Source organism: Cariama cristata, unplaced genomic scaffold (assembly GCF_000690535.1).
Source record: "Cariama cristata isolate BGI_N322 unplaced genomic scaffold, ASM69053v1 scaffold16384, whole genome shotgun sequence".
Classification (NCBI taxonomy): Eukaryota; Metazoa; Chordata; class Aves; order Cariamiformes; family Cariamidae; genus Cariama; species Cariama cristata.
This window is the reverse complement of record NW_009611438.1, coordinates 1-12171: the sequence shown is the minus strand read 5'-3', so window position 1 is coordinate 12171 and position 12171 is coordinate 1. Positions and strand designations below refer to the sequence as shown.

Here is a 12171-nt window from a genome sequence, read left to right as displayed (position 1 = left end):
ATGGTTATGAATCCATCACCATTAGAGTTTGGAGATTAGCTCATGCAAAAGTTTTAGTAGTTTAAGAGCTGATACTTACACAAGTAAGCTCTCTAAATCCAGACAATTAGATGAAACAACACTGGGATTTCTACAGTCTCTTTTCAGTGATCTTTGCTGTCTCTTCTCATGCAATCGCTAGCCAGCTAGTCTCTGATGGACAGAAATACATCTACAGTATAAATTGCTGTGCCATCTCTTCACAACAGACAGGTGCTATAGGGGTTAGGTACCAGTCTAAGAGGTCTCCATCTCTCAGCCGCAGGAAAAAAGGTTTCATTAGAGCTGTACAAATAAAACAGCATCAGGCTGGGATTTCGCAAATGCTTTTGTTTTAATGTAAATCAAGTGCTAAACTACCTTATAATAATGTGCTTTTAAATGTTTACAGTTAAGGTATAATTGAATTTGACTCATTTTGGCCCTGATCCAACGACGATTTAATTGACTTCAGTGGGAGTTGGACTGGGCTCTAAGTAATTTTAACTAAAATAATCCATCAATTGTTCCTCACCCACTTCATCAAACTCCTTCCCATCATCGACGATTGCTCTGTAATTTATTGCAACAAGGTGAAACCAACCCTTCTAAACTTCTGGCTCGGCTTCCTGTCCGTCAGCGGAGAATTTCACTACTGTCCAGCAACCTAAACCAAATCTGCCCAAGGAAAGCAAAAGAGCACAACGAAGTGCAGACGGCAGCGATCCAAACAGCCTCGTACCGTCCTCTGCTGTTACGGAAAACTTCAAATATCAGCTCCTCCACTATTTAGTCACCGCAGGAACAAAATGAACTGTTAGCAAAGCTGTCAAGAGGAGTTTTTGAACAAAACAGACAGAAGGGTGAAGCAACGTGTATTCACAAACTCACGTAAATGTTGAGTGGCCAAAAAAAAACCCCATTTGCTTCAGACTTCTCACCATTATATTGTAGCAATGACTACGTTACTCGTTTCTATTTCAGGGGGGGCTTGTCATATTTTTCCTCTTTGAGCCACAGGAACTAGGCCTGCCTGAAGACATATAATGTTACGCAATTATACGTACAGGATACGTACAGCATGCAAGTAGATACTTTCCGTAAGAATGTACAACCACTGCTAATTTTGCTTCAAAGACGACAAGTTAATCTGTCATAGAATACTCCATTTAAGCAACCACAAACATATTACACACGTTTCTCTGTCTTGAAACAGAAAAGGAGATGCTTTTATTAAGGCTTCAACCCTTCTGTGCTTACACAACAGTGTTTTGCTTTTTAATGTATAAACGTAGGCAGCTGTACACTAGATGTGGCAATAGCTACCTGTACACTCAAAGTTACAGGGACCTGTTCTTGTTTCAATATTAGCTCTGAAGATGTCTATTAAAATTTAATTCAGATGAAAATCAACCCCTGTAAGTTGAAATCCCACTTAAAAAAAAATATAATTTGCATCTGCAGGAAAACTAGCCATTAACTATCCCGTAACTTGCAAGATAATCATTAGTAGAAATACCCAAAGCCAAGTGGTGAACCAAGTGTTTAAAGATGAGTTGATGACTACATTGCAACTCTCTTATTCAGAAGAAAATCCACAAAGTGAGTAGCAAAATTATCTGAGTTACAGGGCAAATACAAAAGCTTCCAATTCAAATCCTTCTTTGCATGAGTTGTCCTGTTGAAGTTAGCCAACTAACTACATGAATAAAAACCACTGGCACGTTAAAGAATTTACAAGATAAGACCTGAACACGCACATCCAAACACATTTTAAGGTCATTCTAAGGTTGTTGCTCTGAATCTCACAGAAAAAAAAAGAGCATATGTATTTGCAAATTTTCTGTCATCACATTTTCAAAGGGAATATTATTTTTGTACCTAAGAAGTTCTGGAAATCTGTTTTTCTCCTTCCTTCAAAAAAAAAAATAAAAGAAAAAACAAAGCAGAGATTTTGTCTGGGAGCTGTTAAGGGTAGTGTTCTTTCAGATTTTGTGTTTTAGATAGAGCTTAAATAATCTGGAAATAAATACTGCCAAAACCACTAATTTTATAAAAATCTGGTACAGGAAAAAGACTGTATTTTCTTACTCATCATGTGTGCCAGGATATTCTTCTAGAAAATGTCTTGTTGTTTTTACTGAAAGTAATTTCTTCTTACTGAACTATATATATTTATGCTCTACAAAAGTGCCAACTATGAAGAGGTATGCACAGACCAGTCAAAAAAAAGAAAATTAATTAGAGGGGGGGGGTGGTTTGGTTTTTTTTTTTAGAAAGAAAAGATGCTGGAGTGCCTTTCCATGTGGCAGACTTCAGAGATAAGAGGCTGACAGAGAGAACTACCTGATGTTGACCCCAAGAACACTATCACCCTCATGCATTCTCATCAGGTAGCTAAGAGCAGAACCAAACCTTTAGCATCCTCACGGCATGCGTTCTACCAGCATCACCCAGACCCCGCTGGGGGCCAGGATATGCTCAGAGGCCAGGCGAGAAGCAGCAAGTATGTAACTTCATTTGCAACACCAGGATGCATTAACTGCAGTCGGAAGAGATTTGAGTACCAGTGCAGGGGTCCATGTTTGGGAAGATGGAGGATTTCTGGGGGGAAAGGCTGTTCTTCATCCTTTTCTTTAGTTATTTAAATGGGTCTCAACGCCAAGCACCCGAACACCTGTCCGAAATATCTGGAACTGGTGACTTGGTGTTCTTCCGAGCTGTGCTCTGGCCAAGAGAAATGAGGGAGAAGATGCCAAAAATCAGTCAAAACGTGAAGTTGCTTGAGAGGAAAATGGAAAATATTAAGTATTTACTGTGTTAGCCAGGTCCTAACACCAAATCTCGCTACATTTTTTAAGATGTCGTCAAAATGTAGCTTTGGGAATTTCACATCACTCAACAAGGGCTAGAAGCCTCTCAGCTAGATTCTCCCGGAGCGCTAGGAACACAAGAAATAATAGATAATCTGGGCGAGGGAGAAATCCATCTCCAATATTTCCCTGGATGGTAATATTAACGTGACCTCACGATTTATTGCCGCTAAGCTACTCTGAAACTCTTGCATTCGTCTCACCCGTACAATCCATGATGGGAGCGATCAGACACGCCGTGGCTCAGAAACTCTTCCTAGCAGAGTGAGAAATGTGAGCAATGCGAAGAGAGGACACTTTCCTGTATAAGTCAGCGCGATCGGACACTGCCGTGCTCGTCAGCGGGAGGCATAACTTGGTCTGTCCCATCCGAGCGATGCATCGCTGAGCTCCGCTCCCTGCCCAGTAAAAGTGTACGTAGGACATCTACTGCTCAGCTCCCGTGAGCTTGTTCTTGTCATCCTTTTCGGTTACGGGCTTTTGTCTTGACTTACACAAACACAGCTGGGACCACAAACCAGGTCCTAAACTTTCCAATGAACTATTATTTCCTAGCAAATGAAGCTCGCGTTAAAAGTGTTCTGGCTTCTGCAGTCCAGCTGCAGCAGTTCTTAAATAGAACTGACTGAAAACGTTCAGTTGTAACTTCCTTTCATCAAAAAAAAAAAAATAGATAAAGGAAGAAAATTTTAAAATACAGAAAGTAACTTCATTGCTTTGCCAAATGTCTCATAAAAAGGCAAGTGGCTCAAAGTTTTGTTTCAGCCTTTAGAAGATGTTTTCAATATTTTATTCCAGATCAAGTATTTTCTCTGATCTCCACACACACTTTTTAAACTTTTAACTTGCCAAGAGAAAACATTTTGCTTCACTCTGAACTGAACAGACAAGCGACTATTATTTCTATATCTACCAACAAACCAAAACATCCATTTTTCTGACTACTCCTAGTATTTTTATTTTGACGTGATGAAATTTTGTACACGGTTTGCAAATGCAAAGCCCAAGTTCCCAGTTCCTCCAAGGAGGGCTGCACAGTCACCTCTGACTGGACAAAGGTATCGAGGGAATGACCACAAGAAACAGATGATCAGAATCAAGAAATTAAGATCATCTGAGCAACACTGAGCAAGAGCAGAGCCTCTCTCTAACCCAGTAAATGCCAGCAGTGGATTAAGAAACAACTCTAGTGAGTGTATTGAGCAAGATCATCTACAGAGATCAGTTCCTGACGCAAAGATCAGTTCCAGATGATCAGCTCTGCCAACCATCGTGTGCAGTTGCGTGCAAATCTTCCTTCCTCACAGGTTTGCATTGAGGGCATGGAAGCGACTTAAAGTCAGAAAGGCAGAGATTTCTTTCAGTCATCCGAACCTGTTTGCAATGCTCCTATCAGCATTAAATCCTTTCTGAAGGTGGATCGACACGCCAATCCACACGCCACCAAGGTTACGATACAGCGAGCTGTCCTTCGCCATGCTCTTTCACTGGAAAATAAATGTAATGCTCAACACAAGTAAATAGAAGAAAAAAAAAAAAAACCAAATCTCCTTAGCTATTGCTCTGCCCTGCTCCCCGTAGCCTGGCGAGCTGATGGGGAGCTTCACACAACACGTTGGCTCAAAACAGCCTCGCTTCTTTTTCCCCAACTGGCCCAGGAAGATTCTCGCCCTTGCTCATACCCAGCTGGTACTGAAGGCAGAAATGCTGGGAGACATTTATTCCGCTAAACAAGTCTGTCTTTTCCTGCATTTTACAGCACCAAGTTGAATAAAAGTCATAAAAATAATAATTGCAACAGTTTGAGAGCTGTGGCACTAGGTCTGTATTGCACAAACGCCATGAGCAGCGTCCAAATAGAGGACACTTTTTACAAATCTACAGCATTTAAAGCAAAATCAGTGCGTAGATGGATTTAAACCGTGCTTCAGTGCAAGCCGTGAGGCTTTGGCAAATAAGGTGTGGGTGTCAATTTTCCCAGTGGAAACCCACATTCATTAATACCTCCCATTATAGCATTCCTCCGCAATGCTTTTTCATGCTTAACCACAGCCACAATGCCGATTACTTTCCACTGTAGGTTTAATAGCAATCGGTGGGGTGTGATTTTCTGTTTTGCTCCATGTAGTTTTGCCTTTCATTAATTTCTTTTATTCACTATTAACTGTAGCGAGATACAGACAGCAAAATCCAGTCTCGATTACAATTTTTTTCATGTCCTGCATTGAAATTTCTTTAGAGCCAGTTTTCCCCGCTCAGTCTAAGTGAGACCTGTTTTCAAATTCAGATTCTGATCTGGCTTTCCTTCTGAAATACCACCTCTAATATTGGATATAATCTGTCAGAGAAAACTGACAGGCTCTTCTCCGACTATGTGGTTATTATTAGCCAGCCCATTATTATTCCTCCTATGCCACTTTTTGGCATTTCTGAACTATGTTTTCTACTAAAGACATGTAAAAACCAAGGCGCACATCCTGAAAAACGCCAAGCTCTTTAAAATTAAATTTAGGGCCCCAACTTCAGCAGTTACAGATGAATTCACTTTCAAAGTCTATAGCATTACTCAGTTCACCTCGGTTGATAAGCTGGTCTTCAGCGTGGTTCCTACAGATAGATTTTTTTTTTTCTTGTAGGGCTAAAATGGACGGGGAGTTATTTGGCTGAGAGTTTTGTGAAAACTCCAGTCTTTCCTGAGGTTACAGCTGAGTAACTCACGCTACAGGAGCGGGGAGACAGTCCCGACAGCAAATTCTGACTTTTCTGGGTTTTCAGAGGAGCACTCTGTGACATTAGAGTAAATGTGACTGCATCTTCTAGGATCTGTATGCAGCAATGTCATCTCTGAATTATCTTCCATTTATTAGGAATACTCGACAGCTTCCTTAATACTGGATCAGAGACACCTACAGAAGCAACACTCTATTTTTCAGGCTTAATTGACTTCCTCCATTTATTAAGAATACTCAACAGTTTCCTTAATACTGGATCAGAGACACCTACAGAAGCAACACTCTGTATTTTTCAGGCTTAACTGACTTCCTTTGTCATTTTGCCTTTACTTTTTGCTATTAAACTATAGAATCATACTGATCTTTGTAAGCTAAACTCAATAAACATAAGGAGTTTACAAAAGATTTTTTTTTTCTTCATACGTTTGCACAAATAATCAGAAAAAAATCCCAAACAGCATTGCAGCAATGTAGATTTCCCCACAGAGACACTTTCAGCCTTGCAATTTAACTTGGCACCCATCACTCCCTGCTGCCGAATAAACAAGCGTATTCATTTTGGCCTGCTTCCCTCAACAAATATTTTGGGACACAGGTCTTTAATGGACCTCGTGAGTCATCGTGGCTCCTGCCATCGCAGGCACACATTTAAGACATCTGGGTCTCCTGAACACCCACTTTGCACACCCCAAGACCAAAACTCTCCCCAACACCTTGTAATAACAACCGGGATGCCGCAGCAAACTCTTACATCTGCTGTATACCGAGGGAACGGCAATTCAACCCCAGCTGAAGATGGAGGGCCGACGGGAGGCTGGGCACACGCGGGTTCAAGTTAGCCTGGTAGAAGGTATACCCACAACTTTTGTATTAGCTTTATTTAATGGGATTAATCCAGCTGTTATGTTTCAGATAACGCGCTTTGAACGGATGGCATCTCGTTTTTCCCCGCGCTGGGACGCACACTGCATGGATTCCCTTTTCCTTTCCCACAGTGCCCTGCCTGCCCCCAGGAACTCCGTAACAGTATCCGTTCAACTTAAAGGAAAAAGGTTCAACAAGTATGCCAGCGAAAGAAATGGCTTCCACCCCAGTGTTAAATCATGATCTCAGAGCAAATTCAAACCTTGCCTGTATCAAGGCCTTTTTGAAAAGACTCAGAAGGAATCTCGTTGTGAGGTCATACACAAAAATTGAGCTGTTTTAAGACACAATAAATCTACTTTGTCACCATGGATTCCTAAAAAGACTGACAAGACTGACTGGGGATCAGAAATCTCAAAGCTCACACTTTATCGCACAAGCAGCGATTCCCCGCAGGTCCCAGTGGTTGCGGATATCGCTTCGTTTAATCCAGAAAATACCAAATACACCAGCAAAATGACAGCTCAAAAAACCCCAACTTTGGGATAAGCAGTTCCCAATTTCACCCTGAGATAAAACAACAGAAGACAGACGAAAGAACTGGAAAAGAAGAATTCAAGTTTTGAACAATTCTATGCTAGATATCTGCCTACATTAAAATCCCAATTGCATAAATACTGAACAAGGTCCCATCCTCAAAAAAACAAACAAACCAACCAAAAAAACAACCCAAAAAACCAAACCCCAAACAAATACACAAAAAACCACCACCAAACCAAAAATCCCAATAATAATTTCAAGGAAGCAAATTGTAATTATTGGTGTTCTTTCTTTAAAGGCAACTTGTTCCACAGACTAGCAAGCAGAGCAGTAAACTTTCAGAAAGATGTAAAGAAGTCAAGAAAACTAAGGTTATGTCCACTACCAGAAGTTGTGGCACTTTTAAATATACCTAGAGCAGTACAATCCCCTTTAACACAACTCCCCTTACACAAGTGTAAATATTTTGATATCAAAGTAGCTAATTCTCTCAGAAGAGAAGTCAGGCCACTCCGATATAAGGCATCTTTGCACCCGTAAATCTACACTTGTGCAAGACGTTGTTCTAGTATAGCAACTGTAGCAGATAAAAGAGAAGGCCGAGCAGTCTGACCCGAGATATGCACTGGTAAAAAACCTTGGTGTACAACAGAAATAAATTACACTGATGCTCACTGGGATTTAAATTATAAATCATTAAGTACTTTTAAATTTGAGGGGATTTTTATGAGCTCTGGAACAGGTCCTGGTAGAAATGAATACACGGCACAGACAATAAATAATTCCTACTACCAACTTTGCTAAAACAAACTGAAGACTCTAAACACTCTCTCTTGAAAGAAGCGATGCAATTCTTTTTAATCCAGCCATCTCAATTCATTTGGATAGTTTAGAAAGGACATGCAAGACCAACGTTGTTGATTATTAATCGACGCCATGAATTCCATTATCGCCAGGGATAGCACACAACTTCCCCCCACGCCCCGGCCATGACCACCCTGGCTTTTACTTTTCAAGCAATTGTAGTTACTTTGACAAATGCGAAGCATTTCCAGTTTGACCATGTAACACCGTATACTGACAATGTCCTTTGATTCTTTATCATCCTGGAACTACAAATATGGCAACTGGATTTTGAATGTAAGGCTAAACCAAGATTTTTTTTAAAAAATCCAGGACACAAACCAGAATTGGTATAGACTCATCTACAAATGTAAAATTGAAAAATTATATAAAGACTAGTTGAAAAGTGATTCCTATGGGACTCTGCCCAGCCAAAAAAGCAACCTTCAGAAATTGCTGTAACAAACCAGGCACAGTACACATTAACACTGTCATCATTACTTATACAAATTAATTAGATATGATGTAATATGAAAAGCCAATAAAAATATAAATATCATGAAACAAAATAAAGAATGTTTTCACTAAGTCATCACAATCCAAAAAGTCATAAATCAAAGAGGTATTAACCACGATCTGAAAATATTTCTGGTTTAATTTTTTTTTCATCATAATGGCTCTGAAGCTGGGCTAGCATTTTGTTGCAGATTCAGTATGAGTACAGCCTTGTTTATTTGGCTCAATAACCGCCACAGTGCATGTTCACACACCACATTTTAAGCTAATGATAGAACCTTTTTTACAGGGAATTGCATTTTTCTTTCCAAAGAAAAATTTTGGTTGGGGCTCGTTCCAAGCTCTTCGTAACGGGAACCTCCCCAGTGAGGTCGGTGAGCGTTGCATTAGACCTCCCGACTGCTCCTTACGACTAAAATGTCAGTCTTCCACCTCACGATGCACAGGAAAAGTCCCGAACCCTCCTTCCACCCCCCCATCCCCCTCTACTTGACAAATTTGTTTTGTCCCAGTTCAGCTGCACATGCTTAAATATTTAGCCTTTGATCATAGCCAAAAGAAAAAAATATTTTCCATTTGGTTACCAATGTTTTTCAGATCTCTTCGCTTAACAAAGGATGTTGTTAAACCCACACGCTGCACAACGACAACATCTTCTAGCTTTCAGCTCCAAATAAATTACAAAGGCGTATCAGACTTCTCTGACTTCACCCAAGATGAAAGAACTATTAACTCTTTAGCCTATGAAAACGCCTAGAAAATCTGACTCCTGACTAGAGAAAAAGCCATGCTGCAGATGGGAAGTTCAGCTGAAGTAACTGATTACTCATTACTGTTTCAAATGCTCCCAAGTCCCAGCTATGCCCATACTGGCAAGGTAAATTTCTGTGATTTAGGTTAAGATGCATTTTTCTAGATCGCAAAGAGATTAAGTGCTCACTCCCTGATTTACTCAAGAGACAAAGGAAAGGCAGGCAGAAAGTTAAATGCCATAGTGCTGTATTTCTGCACTCTTTAGTCCCTAAGTGGGTTTGGGTTGGTTTATTTGTTTGTTTGCTGTGTGGCTTTGTTTGTTTGTTTGTCTTCTACTACCAGATTTGTATTGGGTATTTTTCAAATTCTTTCACATCTAGTTATCTTTCGTAGTATCATCCATTTCTTAGACAATGACAGAATTTCCCTCTTTTATAATTAAAAAAAAATAAATTCCCATTACCTAATACATATAGGACTTCAATTGTACCTATAAACCTTATAAGGCTTAAAATTTGGAAGCGTAGTCTTTTGTAGCAGTTTCTTCTACAGTTTTAATTTTAATCAAATCTCTCTCTGTACTTCACTTCTCAGTGAAGTACACTCCATAAAGCTTATTCCCTTTGAAGCAGATCTTCACAATTCACCCTGCCACAGGGACAGGCCAGAGGTTGGACTAGAAACACAACCTTGAGGGCAAATTCGTTAAAGATCCCAGGTACAAAGAGAAATAACGCTTTAATTGAACAGTAACCACAAGAATCTTGCTAGCATCACTCAGAATCCACTGCTGAATCATTTGAGGATTATTAATGATTACTCAGTGAATATATATTAGTCTTGCAAAGACAGTGTTTGCTAAACTTGACACAGAACTACGTATTAAAAAAAAAAAAAAAAAATCTGTCTCTTTTTTCCCCATGGGGGTGGTGAGAGTCAAAACAGCTGCTGGGAAGCATCCCACCCATCAAAAATACTAAGGATCCCTTAGCCTAAAGGTAGCATTCAAATCATATTTTTTGATGCCAAGTTAGTCGTACACGCTTCTGGACGTTGGTAAATATTCAAGTTAACGTTCCTTTCAGGTGCTAAAGGGAGCTTTCTTTTCTAATGCCTCTTCTTTCTGTACAGAAAGAGAGAGCAATCTCTTTCCTCCTCCTGGCAGACTGAGGTCTGTGGAAGCCACACCGACTCCGACGTGAGCAGAATCGCGTCCTCCGTGTATAACTGCGAGCTGCCACACGCTGAACCCATTTGGGACGTTCATGCCTATTTTGGCCAAGCACCGAATTCCACTGTCTACACGGTAGTGAGGGATCAGCTCTGAAAAATTCCCTTGTCAGCAATATCTTGATTAACAACCGGATCTTCTGGTATAAAAATATGTCAGCGATTAGTTAGAGAAGGCAAGGACCGTCACGCACAAATCGATCGGAAGAAATAAACGTTGACCGAGGATCACACTATTCATGTAACTTCTTCCCAAAAGCCAGTCATCATGGGTCTTAATTCTCATTCAGCCTCCTAATCACTTCTGAATCTTTAATAATTAGTCTTTACGAAATAACTATTGAGGTTGGAGGAAGACTTACGCTTGGACCAAGGGTTTACCCTAGTCGTCAAACTCTTAGGACACCCTAACAGCGAGTTTCCTATTAGCACAGACCCACTAAGAGCTGAAAAGTTCCTTCTTATTTATATACAGCTAAGCAATTAAAAACCAAGGCAAAACAACAAACCTAGGCCAAAGTGCAGGCCTAGAATTTTTAAACACAACTTCATACAAATGCAAAATGAACCTTCCCAGGAAAGAGAAAAAGGAAAAACAGAATTTTATGACCTTGAAATATATATTATTTTACTGGGAATTAGTCCTTTACAAATATTTTTCAATAGTTCAGATTTTTTTTAAGACCCTTTTTTTTAAAGTTTCAGCTTCATCATCTGACTCTCTTAAGACATTAGGTGTCACCATTGGAAGTGTGGCCTTATGGGAAGAATATAAATCTGGAAAACTGCCTACTTTGCCAGAAAGAGGGATTTTTTTTTCTTTTTTAAAATCTGGAATGCATCATAAGAATGATATTTTTACTTTTAACGTGGATTTTTAAAAGCTCACATTAGACCAATCTGTGTGGTCTAAAATTGTGATATTTAATAACGCCCACAGTCAGGACCCAATCGCTCATTCTGTCGCATTAAAATCCATGGTATCTGTACAGGACAGAGAGCCATTTGTATGTATTTATTTGTGGTGTCTATCTTTGCAAAATCATTAGAAGCATTTTCACATCTTTGGTGTTAGAAACAGCCTAACTTCTTTCAAAGGAAGAGAGAATTTAGGGTAGAAAAACATTGCCTCAATAGCGTTTTCTTTCTCCTTTTCCCAATTTTTCTATGAATTTCTTTGTACTCCCACAGATGGCAGTGAAAAAGCCACCAAGGGTTTCAACGAGCCCAAGATCAAGGCCGCTTTCTAAAGGACCCGTGCTCCTGTTAACTCATTATCGTTTGCATCGGTTATTTATTTGTGAACACCCCGAGGAAGATTAAAACTGAATCCCGCCACCGCGCACCGAGATTAGCAAGGCGGCCCTGAAGATTTAACAAATTCCCTGGAAAACACAGGGGAGCGGGAGCAAACGCAAACCCTTCCCTTGGGGATGGGGTGTGAAAACTTGGGTTCACGGCAGAGCCCAGGTTTGGGGGAGTCTCCTTTCCTTCGGAGGAGCGGGACGCGCAGGAGTTCGCTCGCCTCCCCAAGGTAAGAGAGGCTCGGTTGGCAAACCTGTGCACCCCGACTCACCCTCCGAGCCCCCCGGCAGGGGTCTGCATGCCTCCCTCGCGGGGCAAGGATGCGGGGAGCAAGCTTACCGGCACAGGAATGAAGCGGTTTGGGCCGAACCAGAAGGGACGGACAAACGGAGTAGAGAGAAAGTTTCTCGAAGTAATCGCAGGTTTCCTTGGAGAGGATCTCATCGATCATGAAGGTCTTGTAGCGCCGCCTGCCTGCCTTGGGACGGCCGGGAGCG

At 40.7% G+C, this 12171-nt stretch overlaps 1 protein-coding gene across 1 annotated transcript in view; it reads right to left on the bottom strand.

The window, feature by feature from the left end:
* BARX2 (BARX homeobox 2) overlaps window positions 1-12167 on the bottom strand; it is a gene marked incomplete at its 5' end in the record, with an annotated part of 35712 nt that extends 23545 nt beyond the window's left edge. The window contains one exon of the mRNA XM_009698265.1: window positions 12014-12167. Within this exon, the coding sequence (XP_009696567.1) occupies window positions 12014-12167 (154 nt within the window). The remainder of the gene's footprint in view (window positions 1-12013) is intronic.
* Between the last annotated feature and the right edge of the window lie 4 nt (window positions 12168-12171).